The sequence below is a fragment of the Pavona decussata genome, unplaced genomic scaffold, assembly GCF_977016875.1.
Source record: "Pavona decussata unplaced genomic scaffold, jaPavDecu1.1 SCAFFOLD_302, whole genome shotgun sequence".
Taxonomy (NCBI): Eukaryota; Metazoa; Cnidaria; class Anthozoa; order Scleractinia; family Agariciidae; genus Pavona; species Pavona decussata.
The window spans coordinates 547,641-565,904 of NW_028145698.1; the positions used below are offsets into that span (position 1 = coordinate 547,641).

The 18,264-nt window shown below is 38.0% G+C and overlaps 3 protein-coding genes and 1 pseudogene across 3 annotated transcripts; 2 read left to right on the plus strand and 2 right to left on the minus strand.

Moving 5' to 3' along the window:
- Positions 1–1,922: 1,922 nt before the first annotated feature.
- LOC146454359 (5-hydroxytryptamine receptor 4-like) lies at positions 1,923–2,891 on the minus strand. Its single transcript, XM_085095513.1, has one exon. It carries the CDS (start codon positions 2,889–2,891, stop codon positions 1,923–1,925), a length of 969 nt encoding a protein of 322 aa, XP_084951639.1.
- A 2,586-nt stretch (positions 2,892–5,477) lies between these two features.
- On the plus strand, positions 5,478–6,590 carry LOC146454360 (5-hydroxytryptamine receptor 4-like). The gene has a single exon (XM_085095514.1). It carries the CDS (start codon positions 5,478–5,480, stop codon positions 6,588–6,590), a length of 1,113 nt encoding a protein of 370 aa, XP_084951640.1.
- Positions 6,591–11,743: 5,153 nt separating this feature from the next.
- LOC146454361 (5-hydroxytryptamine receptor 4-like) lies at positions 11,744–12,712 on the minus strand. The gene has a single exon (XM_085095516.1). The coding sequence runs from the start codon at positions 12,710–12,712 to the stop codon at positions 11,744–11,746; it is 969 nt and encodes a 322-aa protein (XP_084951642.1).
- Positions 12,713–15,957: 3,245 nt separating this feature from the next.
- Positions 15,958–17,058, plus strand: LOC146454362 (5-hydroxytryptamine receptor 4-like; annotated as a pseudogene).
- Positions 17,059–18,264: the final 1,206 nt, after the last annotated feature.

Genomic DNA, 18,264 nt, shown 5'->3' on the forward strand with positions numbered 1-18,264 from the left:
AAATATAAAGCAATGTATGGGATTTGTTTCCTAAATTGAAGCTTAATTATGTCTGAAAAATGCATGGTTACTCCTAATTTTCTTTTGAGATACCAAAAGCACTTGCTAAGTTCTGCTTTCTCCCTATAGTTTTAAACCGCGCAAAAATATCCCTGTATTAGTAGGCACCACCCATAGGAAACGCGAGTATCTCGAGATGCGCAGAACGTATGCGCAGTAACAATAGTAGGCACCGTCCTTAAAACAGGTTTGCATTTATCATCACTGCGTTTGAATAAATAAATAAACAAAAAATAAATAAAAATAGATCGCGATAGAAACCTTTGGGTTTTAATAGCTTTTTAGAGACGCGATTTCCTTTCTCAAAACAACGTGATTGATATAAGCTTGACTGGATATCATATTCTTCTCTTCATCCGTTGCTTCCTCGGCATTCTTCGCTTTGGTGAGCGCGTTTCTGTCCTTCCTATTGCCCGACTGCTTGGAACAGTGAAGTTAGATATAGCTGTTTCGACAAAGGTTGTCCAAAACAAAAAGTAAAGCGTACGCGACAATGCCGAAAGGTAGTCTGTGAAATACCCCATAAATTTCAATGAAAGCCCCCGAGCAATATGTATATATTCTGAGCTTTCATTGAAATTTATCGGTTTCCCAGACTAGCTTTGGGCATTGTCGCGTACGCTTTAAGGGTTTTTTGGACAACCTTTGTCGAAACAGCTGTATAGGCAACACAACGCTGGTTTTACTTGCGTATAGGAACGAAAAAACAAACGAACAAACAAACAAACAAAAAAAACACGTGAAGACTGTTCATGTGATTTTATTTTAGTATCAGGTAAACAGATCCGAAAACTCAGAGTCACATTACAGAGCATCATAAATGGCAGTTCACAAAGTACTCTAGTCTCCTTCGCAGCCGCTCGGACCGGGGCACGCAACGCTCCCCGTCCGTCCGCGTGGGGACGGGGAGCGTTGCGTGACTCCGGCTGCGAAGGAGAATAAAAGTACTCAGGCTATTGTACATAGGTTGGTTTGATCGATCACACGCTTAGAAGTTACATGAACCGAGTTTTGACCCCGTAGCAACAAAAACCTCTGCGATCAATCGGTTGAAACCTACACCTAACTTGTTAACAAAATCGTTCGTGAACAGTTAAGAAGTACAGTTCGGAAACCAAAGGGCATTGGAAAAGTGTCCATATTGTTCAACACTCGCTTGGTTAAAGCTTAGAGGTACATGACTGAAACACATTTTCGAGTTATCTTTACCTGACTTGATAAACTGCTAGTTCAAACTGCTCTTCTGCTATTGCATCACTCAACAAACTCCAGCTATAGCAGTTAGCAACTCTACAGAAAGACTAACATTGTTGTAGATAGTAAATGGCAGAGGCTCGCATCCCTAAATCTGGGCCGACAAGTATTATACGAGTTCAGTCAAGCTATTCATCGACCTCTTGAAATGGATAAATTCGACAACTTCTCTAGAAGTTCAATTCGAATCCAACAATGTTCTCTTGACTAAATCGTTCATCCTGATAGTTTTTGCCGAAGTTGGCGTTTAGTCGTAAAATGCTTAGAGCAGTTAATTCGTTGTTGACGAGAGGGCCCATTCATTATTCCCTGGGGAACACCCGCCTTGCCAAAAGTTGGCCGGAAACTTTGGACATCAAATAACGAATACCAATTTAAAATTAGCCAAGACTCTGTATTTAAAACTGTTGAATTTTTGGCATGTCATAAATACAAATTAATAGCTAAAAACAGTATCAAGTTTAGTCGTGTCGCTTTAGTTTTATCTTGGGCTGGCGAGGGAGTGTTCTCTTCATAAGCGTTCAGTCAAGTTCTACATCAAGCTTCATCCTTGTTCGAAGTTCGGTCTAGCCGTTTCCATGCTTCCTTGAAATCTCTCATCCTGATATTTAATGCTGAAGCTGTCTCTCAATCGTAAATGGCCCGTTGTTAATGTCATTAGAGTTTCTACAAATTCCGATCCGTCTGAACATATTCTTGACTGCGGTTCGGAATTCTCTTTGGCGGATGGAATAGATTATTGGGTTGCACAGTGAGCTGACCATGAAAATACACGATATAACCTGTATGGCCTCGGACGGAACCTCAATGCTTTGAACGAAACGGCGAAAAAGATTTTCGATTAAGAATGGAAGAAAGCACAGCAAAAACGCAGTGATTATAATGATGACATCTACAGCTGCCTTCCATTCCATTCTTTGTCTTGTAGACCTTCGCTGCTGTATTTCAGGATCTTGAACGCTTCCAATTTGGATTACCGCAGCGGTTGCGTGATGTTTCGCCGTCTTGTAGACCGACCAGTTTAGGAATACAATTATCATAAATGGTATAGCAAAGAAAGCGGTGGCGATCAACCCCCTCCATCTATTTGAATTGGGTTGCGTCCATCGCTGGCAAAAGAACACCTCTGGGTTGTAAACGTATTTTCCCAAGCCAATGAACGGACCGCTTAAAATCAGAATCGGAATAACCCAGACAAGAACTATAACCATCCCGCTGGATTTGGTAACGGTGCCATCATACGTCAAGGGAAACTTCACAATCGCCTTGTATCGCTCATAAGACACCGCCAAAAGATGAAAAACGGTGTTAAGGTAAAAGTATCTGGAAAAGAATGCATTGAGATGGCACATCGTTTCGCCGTACAGCCATCTTTCTTGCGCTATGCTTGCGATGCGAAATGAGTTGACCAGGATTAAAAACAGCAAGTCTGACACTGCCAGGCTGGCCAGGAGAATATACCGCATCACATGAAATCTTGTTTGCAAGGTGATGACCACTATTACCAGCAAATTACCAGGAATACCGATTGCGTCGAAGAGCGCTAAAAACGTTGCAATCACTTGATGGAAAACCATGTTGGAATAGAAGATGCTTCCATGAGTCTGAATCTCACTGGTTTTAACAATTATATGTAAATATGGATACAGCCTTGGTGACGTATTTGCATTTAACTTAAGGAGCTTTCTGAATGGCATTAAAAAAAAAACAGTTTCCTATGTGGATACCATTGGAGAAACAAGTGATCACAAAAAAAACCCAACAAAAAATCAAAAAGAAAAAAACAACAATAACAACAACGAACAAAGCAACAATTTTAATTAGTGAGAAAAAGTTTCCCTCAATACATATGGAATTTAACTCCATAATGAAGTTTAAAAAAATAATTTTCTCGAGGTAGATGATGAACCCTCGGTACCTAGTTGGGCGGTGAACTTGAACAACAATTCGCGAGAGAAAGCCTTCCTGAATATATATGGAGTTAATGAAGTCCTAAAAGAGAATTTCTCGAGTCCTCGGTGCCTGGTTCGGAAGCTAAACAAGAATTCGTCATGATTCTTTGATGAGAAGTCTCACTGGTTTTAACAATTTGATGCAGTGATGTATTTGCATTTAACGTAAGTAGCCCTTTGAATGTCATGGAATAATCATAGTTTTCTTTGGGCTAACATGTTGGGCGGAACTAATGGTCTCAAGAAACAACAATCATAGCAATTAACGCTTTCTAATTTATGAAAAACAATTTTTCTTAATACATATGGAGTAAAATCCATAATGAAGTCTAAAACTGGGATTTCAGGAGTTATATGGTTAACAAGAATCAACAAGAAGACCGATTGCGTCGAAGAACGCTAAAAACATGTTGGAATAGAAGATGCTTTGATTGGTAATCTCACTGGTTTTAACAATAGGCCTTATCACGGTTTTCGACGCCATTTTGACGAGTAGGCAAACAGGCTTGAAATAACAGTGTTTGTATGTATGGAAATCCGATGTTAAATAATTTTCATAAAACATCGCTTCTGAAAAATTCATGAATTCAGTGGAAACTTTTGGTACTAGAAAAAGGATTTTAAGAAAAAAATTGGAGGGATGTAGCTGTGCCAGAAAGCGTCCAGTCATGTTTTGAACTTTCCATACATTTGTCTGTATAGCGAACCAGCCGTGAACTGCTACTAAAAATAGTTCGCGGGAAAAAATACAGGGAAATGTATGGAAAGTTCAAAACACGACTGGACGATTTCTGGTACAGCTACATCCCTCCAATTTTTTTTCTAAAATTCTTTTCCTAGTGCCAAAAGTTTCCAATTCATGAATTTTTCAGAAGCGATGTTTTATGAAAATTATTTGACATCAGATTTCCATACAAACACTGTTATTTCAAGCCTGTTTGCCTACTCGTCAAAATGGCGTCTAAAACCGTGATAAGGCCTATTAGATGCAGATGCAAACTTGGTGACGTATTTGCATTTAACTTAAGGAGCCCTTTGAACGTCATCATGGGAAAAAAAATTACAGTTTTCTTTGTGGCTACACGTTGGGGGAAAAACAACAACGAACAAAGCAACGCTTTTAATTTGTGAGAAAAATTTCCTTAATACATACACAGTTAAACTCTATAATGAAGTCTAAATCTGAGGAATTTTTCGAGCTATATGCATGCAATTTGTGAGAAAGAATTTATGGTTTGCCCGAAGAAAATTCCATAATGAAGTTTGAAAAAGAAATTTCTTGAGTTATATGGTAAACCCTCGATACCTGGTTCGGCAGTAAATCAACAATTCGCGAGAAAGAGTTAATGATTAACGTGAGAAAAATCGCCCTTAATACATACGGAGTTAAGAGTGAATGTCAGTGAATATCAATTAAAGAAAAAAAGAAAAATCGCGGTCACGATCGAAAAATCCATTTGGTTCATTTTTGTCTAAAGAAAGCGAAAGGCATCTTTTCGAAATATTCATTCTAACAGGAATAATTGGTTGAAAACGAACTGATCAAATATGGCTGAGCAGGAACTCGAAATTTTGCACTTTTTTTTCAGCTTGTCATGAAAACAAAAATATAACAGGCAGACTTCTATAGCCTGGGGATCGGCCATAAGGGATCGATAAGTTATCGAAATCAATGAGTTGCATGTTGGAATGCGCCCAATGCTTTCCACGACTGTGCAAGGTTTCCTGATGGGGAAGGGAAGGGGTCTAGAGATTTTAACAAAATAATTCACTCCAAAACCGCGCACCCCCACAATCTCAGAAAAGTTTTTGTATTTTAAAATATCTTTCCGTTAGTATTTATACAATTGCAATCCTCATCACCAGCTGATATTATGCCTAAGAACTCGTCGAACGTTTCAGTTCTTGTTTTTATTTTTGCCACGTCCATAAAGTGTCTCGTTTTCTATCTCCCTACTGACTCAATATTTAGGAAAATTAAACTAAAAGAAGGATAAGAACTTCCTTTCTGTTTAATCCAAGAGCATAATATCCTTACTAGTTCCGCCCAACGTGTTACCACGAAAATAACTATTGTTTTTTCCCCATGACATTCAAAGGGCTCCTTAAATTAAATGCAAATGCAACACCGAGAATAGACTTAGTTGCATCTGCATCAAATGATCAAAAATAGTGAGATTTCCCGCCTATCGAAGTATATTCTATTCCAAAATGGCTTTTTCGCAAGTCATTGCAACGTTTTTAGCGCTCTTCGACGCAATCGGTATTCCTGGTAATTTGCTGGTGATAGTGGTGATCATCTTTAAAACAAGATTTCATTTGATGCGGTACATTTTCCTTGCCAGCCTGGCAGTATCAGATTTGCTGTTTTTAATCCTGGTCAACTCATTCCGCATCGCGAGCATAGCACAAGAAAGATGGCTGTACGGTGAAACGATGTGTCATCTCAATGCATGTTTTGCCAGATACTTTTACCTTAACACCGTTCTTCATCTTTTAGCGGTGTCTTATGAGCGATACATGGCGATTGTAAAATCTCCTTTGACGTACAATGGCGACATTACCAAATCCAGAACGATGCTTATAGTTATTATTTGGGTGATTCCAATTCCAATTTCCATCGGTCCGTTCATTGGCTTGGGAAAATACGTTTACAACCCGGAGGTGTTCTTTTGCCAACAAGGATGGGTGATGGAAGGCGAGTTAAATGGATGGAATTGGCTGATCGCCCCCGCGTTCTTTGCTATACCATTTCTGATAATCCTGTTCCTAAACTGGTCGGTGTACAAGACGGCAAAAGTTCACGTAAACCGCGAAGTGATCCAAATTGGTAGGCTTTCCGGATCTGAAATGCAACAGGAAAGGACATCAAGACGAAGAATTGAAAGCAAAGCAGCCGTAGATGTCATCATTATCATCACTGCGTTTTTGCTGTGCTATCTTCCATTCTTGATCAGAGACCTTTTCCGCCGTTTTGTCCAAAGCATTGAGGTCCCAGCCGACGCTGTCCTGATTACATCGTCTTTTTTCATTTTCAGCTCAGTGTGTAACCCAATAATCTATTCTATCCGCAAAAGAGAATTCCGAACCGTGGTGAAGAATATGTTCAGACGGATTAAACTTTGTAGGTGTTCTAACGACATCAAGAACGAAGTAACTGTTATGAGCGATTTGCAGGTGAAAGCCAATCTTGGAATCAAATATCAGGGTGAGAGATTTCAAGAGAACATGGGAAGAGCTAGGCTTGACCTCTTTCAAGAAAGTAGACTTCCTCCAATTGCAGAGCTCGAGATTAGTAAAGAACTTTCAACTGAATACATTTGAAGAAAACGCTCATCAACCACGTAATCAGCGATACGATTAAAATATCACCCGGTTTGATGTATAAATTTTATTCAGATCCGAACCTATTACCGCCGAAAATCCAGAAGAATATACAAAAGAATTCAACATTTTTAGATAGCGAGTCTTAGCTTATTTTAAATTGGTATCGCTCGTAATTAAAAAACCTTGATTCGTTATTTTGTGTACAAAGATTCCGGGCAAAATGTTTCCCAGACGGGCGTTCTTCATGGAAAGTTAGATAGGTCTCGTCAACAACGAAGTCATTGCGATGAGCATTTTTAAGTGCCAACCTCGACACAAACTATCGGGATGGAAGAATTAGTCAAAGAGAGCATGGTTTGGGTTAAACTGAACTTCGAGAGAACGTGCCCTCAATATTGGTATTTAAAATCGCATCCTGACATCGATACTCCAATTGTATTCGCAAATTTATTTTCGCTCATACATCTCCATGATACCTTAGTGTTTTCAGGTAACGAATGGAAGTGGATCGCTGTGTTTGTAGAAAATTTCACTGGATTGTTTATTCAGGTATAATTCATTAGGTCGTTACAGATTGATGACAATGGTTTTTTTTTCGAGAAATAATGCTTTGTTTTAAGTTTGCGAATCAAAATTCCCGCTCATACGGTCAATTACCAAACTAAAAATTCGATTCTTTGTTTTGATACATTTAATCCCCGTTATCGATCATGATGCCAAACCAATTGATGCCTTCGATGAATCGTTACCATTTTTATGCAACTTTTGTAGCTTGTCAGATTTCAACACATGTCGCCCTCTCTCTTCCTCCCATCAAAATTATCAAAGATTTCAAGGCCCTCGTACCTTAATCCCGGTCCATGGAAAGTTTCAATCTCTCATGCCTTCAGTTTATTGGACAAAAATTCATAGATGTCGACCACTCAAAAGTATAAGCGATGTCGGTATTTAAACAGTTTAGTGGGAACTTTGGCGAATCTGGTGAGTCTTTTACACCAAGAGACGGGTTTGGGGGAAGTGACCTAGAATACAAGCCGGCTAAACCATATTCAGTTTCGCCAAATCGACGCTGGTTAATAAACCTCTTTCCCCAATATCAAGCCGCCGAAAATAATTTCTTTAATAAATGGCGGAAGTCTTATAAGTTTATGAGGCACTCCGCACTTTCATGTTGATTTGGGCGTCAGACAAAAACAAGCGGTGCATCGCTAGAGAAGCTAATTGTCCGACCTTTTTCTACTCTTTTTCACTGAAGGCCTATCCTGCTCTTACTGCAAGATTGCGCAAATATAATCCTTAAAATTGGGCCAACATTTCAGCGTTTTTCTACCAGATGAAATAACGAGTAAAAGAAAGGGAGGAAAAGGAAGAGGGGTGGAGATTCTCTAGCAAGCGAAATTCGGGGAAAACTCAAATTTCGCGCACTACTGTATGGGTTATGCATTTTGACGAAATAAAATTTAATTTCCCTCTAATAAAAGCCAAATAAGACTCATATTGAACACGTCTTGTGTCTTTTCTCGTCGTTTCTACCTGTAAATGTTTTTAAAAAATCTCTAAAGCCCAAGCACGCGAGCATTTCTTATGCCTTAGTAGCCAATTGTTTTCTTCGAATCTGTGGCTTGGTCGCTAAACATTTGGCGTTATCCATAACAGCAGTACATTTTCTCCATGCATGGCACATCATCCAAAACACGCAACAAAATATTGCGGCAGGAAAACGGCTTCAACCATGCACGTTTTCAAATTCGTAGAACTATAGCTCGACCATCTCGTTTTCAGTTTTCTCGCTTCTTTATTTCGCTCCCGAAACTTTTTTATAGATGATGTTTTTGGTAGTAGCTTTTATTTGGCTAATACCGATTGAAATTTCCACCGGTTTGTTTGCTAGCTAGAAAAAAAAGATTTACAAGCAAGATGTGTTACATTGTCCAAAGTGTTGATATTACATTGAATAAAATCTTATAAAAAAAATGCAAATATCCGGACTCTACTCGCTCTGGTTACTGAAAATGCAGGTGTACTTTGTGGTACGATGACCATAGATCCTTGTACAGAAAGTTGAGCTGTACTTCCACCGTAAAGGTATTATCCAGCATTTGCTAGCACGCGACTCATAATAAAGAGAGATACGATTTTTTCTATGTAAATCTTGCTTTGTCAAATCAAGGGTGATTGGGAAATCTCCTTTGGTGTATAATAGCACACCTTCCAAATCAAGAGTGGTAGTTCTTATCAGGATAATTTCGACTCCAATCTCACCTGTCGTTTCATTTCCTGGGAAAATGATAAGTTCACAGCCAAGATGTGTTCCATTGTAGAAAGTGTTGGTATTACGTTCAATACATCTTATAAAAAAATGCAAATAACCGGTCTCTATTCGCTTAGGTTAGTGAAAAAGGCAGGTGCACTTTGTGGTACGACCACCACAGCGATACAGAACATACTAAAGAGGGAATCAGTTTTCTTTTTAAATCTTTCTTCGACGAGCTAGGCTAAGCAAAACCGTCGCCTAAATAGTTCTCCTCTTCCAAGAACAAAGTCATTAGAGCATATATATAAATTCAAGTGTACCAAAAGCTATTAACTATTAAAGGCCCATTTAACATGTGCCGAATTTATTATCTATTTAGATTCAAAATTATTAAATTTGACAGTTGATTTAAACGTCAAATTTATAGAGTAGCATTTAATTCATCAAGGAGATTTTACAAAGTTTCGTTCCCAAGCCCCGTTTTCCCTTCGAGTCTATTTCCGCCTCATTTCAAACTTGGTGGATGATGGAAGCTTTTCACCTTTTCTTCTTTTATACATTTCTCAGCTCATTCGTGTCAACAGAAGGAGAAGACCCGCTCGTTATGCAATGTATCTTAAAATCTCGTAATCGTTTTCCAAAACCGAGCACTTCATTGTGTATTTGGTGGGAAAAAGACAACAGAAGACAAGAGCTTCACATCGCATCCGATTCCGCCATTTTGTTTCTTCCGATCCGCGCATGACATTTAGGAAAAAATGTAGAATTGTGGGTAACACACTAAAATAATTTCAAATAATTTATGCATTCGACTCGATCGGCAGATGTGAAGTTCGGCGTATAAAGCAACAGTCAAGCACCTGTCGAATATTCGACTGGCCCAGTCGAAGATGCGGCAGCAGTCGTATTTAATTTAAATCTGTCGATTTAAACGCCGATGCATTTTTAAATTCCAGAATTACATTCGGCACATGTGAAATGTGACGTTTTAACCTTGATGTGGCATTACTGACGCGATTCAATACTGTTCGGATTAAAAAAAAATCCGTATCTACGTTTTGGGGACAGTGTTGAAAGGATGCCAGCTACTAAACAAGTTATTGATCGTTGCTCAAAATTTCATTCAAATTGATTCTAAAAACACCAAAAAAAATAAAAATAAAAATAATAATAATAATAATAATAATAACAATAATAATAATAATAATAATAATAATAATAATAATAATAATAATAATAATAATAATAACAATAATAATAATAATAATAATAATAATATTAATTATAATAATAAAATAATGATAATATAATGACAACGCTAAATTATCGAGCCAGGTATAAGAATATCAAACCCTGACAACGATATTCAAATTGTATACGCAAGTTCCATTTATATTTTCCCTGCCATAATTATATTATTATTTCTATTATCAGGCTGTATTTCCTGGGCTTCTTTACTGGGCAATTATAAACGCACACAGAATGATTTGGAGTAAATTTGGCCTAAGCAATGACACAAAGGCGTTTTAATGAATAATAAAAGATCCGTTGAATCCATTTAATACATATTTAAATATGAGACATACTAAGCCCAGCAAAGTGGAGGGCAGAATTAATTACTAAACACCGACCAAAACCGGACAGGGCAATAAGGAATCTTAAAAAAAGAAAAAAAGAAAAAATGGTGTTATGCGAACATCAGAACGGCCATCAGATTTCAACCCAATAAATTTCAGTAAAAGCTGCCGATGAAATGGATATATTCTGAGCTTTCACTGAAATTTATTGAAATTTATTGGGTATTGCCCAGACTATTTTTTGGCATTGTCGCGTACACTTTTAGGTTTTTTTTGGGCAACCTTTGTCGAAACAGCTGAACACGCAACACAACGTTGGTCTTACTTGCGTCTGGGAACGAAAAAAAAAAAAACCACATGAAGACTGTTCACGCGATTTTATTTTAGTATCAGGTAAACAGATCCGAAAACTCAGAGTCACATTACAGAGCATGATAAGTGGCAGTTCACAAAGTACTCGGGCTATTGTACATAGGTTGGTTTGATCGGTCACATACTTAGAAATTACATGAACCGAGTTTTGACTCCGTAGCAACAAAAACCTCTGCGATCAATCGGTTGAAACCTACACCTAACCTTTTTAACAAAATCGTACGTGAACAGTGAAGATGTACAGTTCGGAAACCAAAGGGCATTGCAAAAGTGTACATATTGTTCAACAGTCGCTTGGCTAAAGCGTAGAGGTACCATGACTGAATTACATTTTCGAGTCAGTTATCTTTACTTGACTTGATAAACTGTAGTTAAAACTGCTCTTCTGCTATTGCATCACTCAACAAACTCCAGCTATACTCAGCTAGCAACTTGACAGAAAAACTAAATTGTTGTAAATAGTAAATGGCAGAGGGTCTAAATCTGGGCCGACAAGTGTTATACGAGTCAAGTCAAGCTATTCATTGACCTCTGGAAATGGATAAATGCGACAACTTCTCTAGAAGTTCAATTCAACCCCAACAATGTTCTCTTGACTAAATCGTTCATCTTGATAGTTTTTGCCGAAGTTGGCGTTTAGTCGTAAAATGCTTAGAGCAGTTAATTCGTTGTTGACGAGAGGGTCGATTAATCATTCCCTGAGGAACACCCGTCTTGCCAAAAGTTGGCCGGAAACTTTTGGACATAAAATAACGAATACCAATTTAAAATAAGCTGAGACTCTCTATTTAAAACTGTGGAATTTTTGGCATGTCATAAATACAAATTAATAGCTAAAAACAGAATCAAGTTTAGTCGTGTCGCTTTAGTTCTACATCAAGCTTCTTCCTTGTTCGAGGTTTGGTCTAGCCGTTTCCATGCTTCCTTGAAATCTCTCATCCTGATATTTAATGCTGAGGCTGTCTCTCAATCGTAAATGGCCCGTTGTTAATGTCATTAGACTTTCTACAAATTCCCATCCGTCTGAACATATTCTTAACTGCGGTTCGGAATTCTCTTTGGCGGATGGAATAGATTATTGGGTTGCACAGTGAGCTGACAATGAAAATACACGATATAACCTGTACGGCCTCGGACGGAACCTCAATGCTTTGAACGAAACGGCGAAAAAGATTTTCGATAACGAATGGAAGAAAGCACAGCAAAAACGCAGTGATTATAATGATGACATCTCCAGCTGCCTTCCATTCCATTCTTTGTCTTGTAGACCTTCGCTGCTGTATTTCAGGATCTTGAAGGCTTCCAATTTGGATTACTGCAGCGGTTGCGTGATGTTTCGCCGTCTTGTAGACCGACCAGTTTAGGAATACAATTATCAGAAATGGTATAGCAAAGAAAGCGGTGGCGATCAACATCTTCCATCTATTTGAATTGGGTTGCGTCCATCGCTGGCAAAAGAACACCTCTGGGTTGTAAACGTATTTTCCCAAGCCAATGAACGGACCGCTTAAAATCAGAATCGGAATAACCCAGACAAGAACTATAACCATCCCGCTGGATTTGGTAACGGTGCCATCATACGTCAAGGGAAACTTCACAATCGCCTTGTATCGCTCATAAGACACAGCCAAAAGATGAAAAACGGTGTTAAGGTAAAAGTATCTGGAAAAGAATGCATTGAGATGGCACATCGTTTCGCCGTACAGCCATCTTTCTTGCGCTATGCTTGCGATGCGAAATGAGTTGACCAGGATTAAAAACAGCAAGTCTGACACTGCCAGGCTGGCCAGGAGAATATACCGCATCACATGAAATCTTGTTTGCAAGGTGATGACCACTATCACCAGCAAATTACCAGGAATACCGATTGCGTCGAAGAGCGCTAAAAACGTTGCAATCACTTGATGGAAAACCATGTTGGAATAGAAGATGCTTCGAAAGAAAATCTCACTGGTTTTAACAATTTGATGCGGATATGGATACAACCTTGGTGACGAATTTGCATTCAACTTAAAGGCGCTTTCTGAATGTCATTGTTGGGGGAAACAGGTGGTCTAAAAAAAAACTCAACAACAACAACGGACAGGGCAACGCTTTTAATTTGTGAGAAAAAGTTTCCCTTAATACATATGGAATTAAACTCCATAATGAAGTTTAAAAAAAATTATTTTCTCGAGTTATATGATGAACCCTCGGTGAACTTCAACAACAATTCGCGAGAAAACGCCTTCCTAAATACATATGGAGTTAATGATGTCCAAACAGGAATTTCTCGAGTTATGTGGGTAAACCCTCGGTGCCTGGTTCGGAAGCGAAACAAGAATTTGTGATGATTGTTTGATGTGAAATCTCACTGGTTTTTACAATTTGATGCAGTGATGTATTTGCATTTAACGTAAGTAGCCCTTTGAATGGCATGGGAGAATAATCATAGTTTTCTTTGAGCTAACATGTTGGGCGGAACTAGTGGTTTCAAGAAAAAACAATCATAGCAATTAATGCTTTCTGGTATATGAAAAAAAAAAACAATTTTTCTTGTAATATATGGAGTAAAATCCATAATAAAGTCTAAAAATGGGATTTCTGGAGTTTTATCCGGATTAACAAGTATTAACAAGAAGACGGATTGCGTCGAAGAACGCTAAAAACATGTTGGAATAGAAGATGCTTTGATAGGTAATCTCACTGGTTTTAACAATTAGAAGGAGATTCAAACTTGGTGACGTATTTGCATTTAACTTAAGGAGTCCTTTAAACGTCATCATGGGAAAAAAATTACAGTTTTTTTTTGTGGCTACAGGTTGGGGGAAACTAGTGGTCTTAAAAACAACAACGCTTTAAATTTAAATTAATTTGGTGAGAAAAATTTCCTTATGCATAGAGTTAAACTCAAAAATGAAGTCTAAAAAGGGAGAATGATTAATGATTAACGTGGGAAAAATTGCCCTTAATACATAGGAAGTTAAGAGTGAATGTCAATAAATATCAATTAAAGAAAAATGAAAAATTCGCGGTCACGGTCGAAAAATCCATTTGGTTCATTTTTTGTCTAAAGAAAGCAAAAGGCATCTTTTCGAAATATTCATTCTAAAATGAATAATTGGTTGAAAACGAACTAATCAAATATGGCTGAGTAGGAACTCGAAATTTTGCACTTTTTTTCAGCTTGTCATGAAAAGAAAAATGTAACAGATAGACTTTTATGTTTATGAACTCACAGGCTGAGTCTTATTTAAGCGAGAAATAGTTACATTTTTATTCCGTCCTTATTCCTGAATGAATATGGAACAAATTAACTGTTTAACTGTGCCAAAAATGCTCAATAGAAATACATGTTGTAGCGCCACAAAATCTTCCAAATTAAAACCCAAATATCTTTAAGCATATTTTTAAAAATTTGAGCTTTTATTTCTCTGGTACCTGCGAAGTTTTTGATGCGAGCGCAAACCGAATTTTGGTAAAATTTAGTCACCAACGCCAGAACGGCATATGACAACATCAGCGTTCGCAAGCAGTAAACAAAGGAAAGTAAACCTTGCTTCCAGTTTCCGCTCAAAATCATGCTAAATTACGAACAATTTAAATCTAAAATATTTTTGTTGTTCTTCCTGAGATTAAGCTTTAATTTCATAGGGATAATTCCTGAACGGTTGCACCTATAAGTTCGGGTGATAAATTATGCTTATCATGGCTAATTTTTTTTCTTGAGAAAAACCTATGAAAACCTGAAACATGTTTTTAACAAAAATTCTGTTAAACGTAGATACCAAAATGAATAGGATCACTTTAATATTGTTCGAAGTCTAAATGTTGATTATGGATTATAGATTTTAAGTCTTGAAGATGTTCTGACGAAGGGCTAATTATAACGCTCGAAACGTCAGCACTCGAATCTCTTTCCGGTGACCAATTGACCTTAAGTTACCAACTCCGTTGATAAACCAAACATTCGTTTCTTCTCCCCACCGACGCAGCACCACAGTTTTTAACTAACCACTTATCCATTTATACTAGAATTAGCTCGTTAACTGCTCTGGTATTCGAGTTACAGGCATCACCATCCATGATCCTCTCGCGGGGCACCATTTTCTCTCTTGAACTTGACCAAACTTCAAAAGCCTGCTAAAATTGGGAATTAAAGAAAAGCCGGGGGATCGGCTATAGAGGATCGGTAAGTTACCGAGTTACGAGCTTGAGTTGAGTTAGGGTTGAGTTTGAGCTGAGTTTAAATTAGGATTGGGTAAAGTTTGAATACCAAAATGATGTTACAAGTGCCCCGTAGGCCGATTCTAATACATTAAGTTAATAAAATTAATTCACTTTTTACTAACAGAACGGGTCAGAGAACAGCTTGTGTAATACGGAGGAACATCTCTTCCATTTGTTTCCTCGGCTACGTAGGCGTTTTTTCTAGTTTATATTTTCTTGAAAATCATGCTCGGAATCGAAGTTAGCGATCAAGGATCGGGGATCGTTCAAAAAGTAAAAAAACAAACTGACAAATTTCTACTCTAATAGTATTTATTTTTTGCTTAGTAAAGAAAAGTCGTTTAAGTGAGGAGCATTCGAATGGAATGATTACGTGAGTTTACAGAGAACACAAGTCCTTGCTTGCCGGAATTCGCCGAATGCCTGCCCAGGATTGTGCACTGTAGCGTTACGTTTTCCTGACGGGGAAGGGGACGGGTCTAGAGATTTTAACAAAGAATTCCCTCCAAAGCCACGTACCCCAAACATCTCAGACAATTTTTCGTATTTAGCAATATCCTTTCGTTAGTATTTATACAATTTCAATTCTGAATCCTCATCGTCCGCTGGTATTATGCCAAAGAACTCGTCTAACGTTTCAGCTCTTATTTTTCTTTTTGCCACATCCATAAAGTGTCTTGTTTTTTATCGCCCTACTGACGCAATATTTAAGAAACTTAAATTAAAAAAGGATAAGAACTTCCTGTTTGATTAATCCAAGAGCATAATATCCTTTCTAGGTTAGGCAAACATGTTAACTCGAAAATAACTATTGTTTTTTTTCCCATGACATTCAAAAGACTCCTTATAAATTAAATGCGAATACAACAACAAGGATAGACTTAATTGCATCTGCATCAAATGATAAAAAATAGTGAGATTTCCCGCCTATCGAAGCATCTTCTATTCCAAAATGGCTTTTTCGCAAGTCATTGTAACGTTTTAAGCGCTCTTCGATGCAATCGGTATTCCTGGTAATTTGCTGGTGATAATAGTGATCATCTTCGAAACAAGATTTCATGTGATGCGGTACATTTTCCTTGCCAGCATCGCAGTATCAGATTTGCTGGTTTTAATCCTGGTCAACTCATTCCGTATCGCAAGCACAGCTCAAGAAAGATGGCTGTACGGTGAAACCATGTGCCTCTTTGCCAAATACTTTTACCTTAACACCGTTCTTCATCTTTTAGCGGTGTCTTATGAGAGATACAAGGCGATTGTGAAATCTCCTATGACGTACAATGGCGCCATTACCAAATCCAGAGTGATGCTTATAGTTCTTATTTGGGTGATTTCAATTCCAATTTCCATTGGTCCGTTCATTGGTTGGGGAAAATACGTTTACAACCCGGAGGTGTTCTTTTGCCAACAAGGATGGGTGATGGAAAGCGAGTTAAATGGATGGAATTGGTTGATCGCCCCCGCGTTCTTTGCTATACCATTTCTGATAATCCTGTTCCTAAACTGGTCGGTGTACAAGACGGCGAAAGCTCACGCAAACGGCGAAGTGATCCAAATTGGTAGCCTTTCCGCATCTGAAATGCAACAGGAAAGGAGATCACGACGAAGAACTGAAAGCAAAGCAGCTGTAGATGTCATCATTATCATCACTGCGTTTTTGCTGTGTTATCTTCCAGGCTTCATCGAAGGTCTTTTTCGCCGATTTGTCCAAAGCATTGAGGTCCCGGGCGATGCCCCTCTAATCACATCGTGTATTTTCATTTTCAGTTCAGTGTGTAACCCAATAATCTATTCCATCCGCAAAAGAGAATTCCGAACCGTGGTGAAAATTTTTTTCAGACGGATGAAACTTTGTAGACGTTCTAATAATGTAAACAACGAAGTAACTGTGATGAGCGATTTACGAATGAGGGCCAACCTTGGCGTCCATTCTGAGTATGAGAGATTTCAAGAGGATATGGGAAGAGCTAGACTTGACCTTTTCCAAGGAAGCAGACTTTCTCCAATTGCAGAGCTCGAGATCGATAAAGAACACTCAACTGAACACTTATGAAGAAAACATTCATCAACCAAGTAATCAGCGAAACGATTAAAATAGCACCAGTCGGTTTTGATGTATAAATTTTTTTTAGACCAGAACCTATTACCGACGAAAATCCAGAAGAATATGCAAAGGAATTCTGCATGTTTAGATAGCGAGTCTTATTTATTTTATTTTATTTTAAATTGGTATCGTTCGTAATTCAAACACCTTTATTCGTTATTTTGTGTACAAAGATTCTGGGCATCCTTTTTCACAAACGAGTGTTCTTTATGGAAAAATAGATCGGTCTCGTCAACAATTGAACGAAGTAACTGTTATAAGCAATTTACGAGTATGTGCCAATCTCGGCACAAACTACCGCAATGAAAGATTTATTCAAGAGAGCATTACTTGGGCTGAGCTGAACATCAAGAGAAGGTTCCTTCAATACCGTGTATTTTTCAATTCGAATCCTGACATCGACGCTGAAATTGTATTCACAAATTCCATTTCCACTTATACATCTCAGATCGTGATACCTTAATGTTTGCAGGGAACGAATCGAAGCGGATCGCTGTGTATGTATAAAATTTCACTGGCTTGTTTTATTGTAAATCTTGCTTTGTCAAATCAAGGGTGATTGGGAAATCTCCTTTGGTGTATAATAGCACACCTTCCAAATCAAGAGTGGTAGTTCTTATCAGGATAATTCCGACTCCAATTTCACCTGTCTTTTCATTTCCTGGGAAAATGATAAGTTCACAGCCAAGATGTGTTCCATTGTAGAAAGTGTTGGTATTACGTTCAATACATCTTATAAAAAAAAATGCAAATAACCGGTCTCTATTCGCTTAGGTTAGTGAAAAAGGCAGGTGCACTTTGTGGTACGACCACCACAGCGATACAGAAAATTGACTTGTACTCGATCATAAACTTATCATGAAACGTTTGCTGGCGCCCGAAACATACTAAAGAGGGAATCAATTTTCTTTGTAAATCTTTCTTCGACGAGGTTAAGCAGAACCGTACGTCGCCTCAATAATTCTCCTGGGCAAAGAACAAAGTCATTAGAGCATGCGTATAATTTCAAGTGTACCAAAAAACTATTAACTATTAAAGGCCCATTTTACATGTGCCGAATTTAATGTCTATTTGGGTCGATTCAAAATTATCAATTCGACAGTTGATTTAAACGTCAAATTGATGGTAAGAGTAGCATTTAATTCATGAGCAAAA

What these genes read in the sequence shown, in the direction of transcription:
- LOC146454359 (XM_085095513.1), bottom strand. Translation starts at nt 2,891, where the DNA reads ATGGTTTTCCATCAAGTGATTGCAACGTTTTTAGCGCTCTTCGACGCA.
- LOC146454360 (XM_085095514.1), top strand. Translation starts at nt 5,478, where the DNA reads ATGGCTTTTTCGCAAGTCATTGCAACGTTTTTAGCGCTCTTCGACGCA.
- LOC146454361 (XM_085095516.1), bottom strand. Translation starts at nt 12,712, where the DNA reads ATGGTTTTCCATCAAGTGATTGCAACGTTTTTAGCGCTCTTCGACGCA.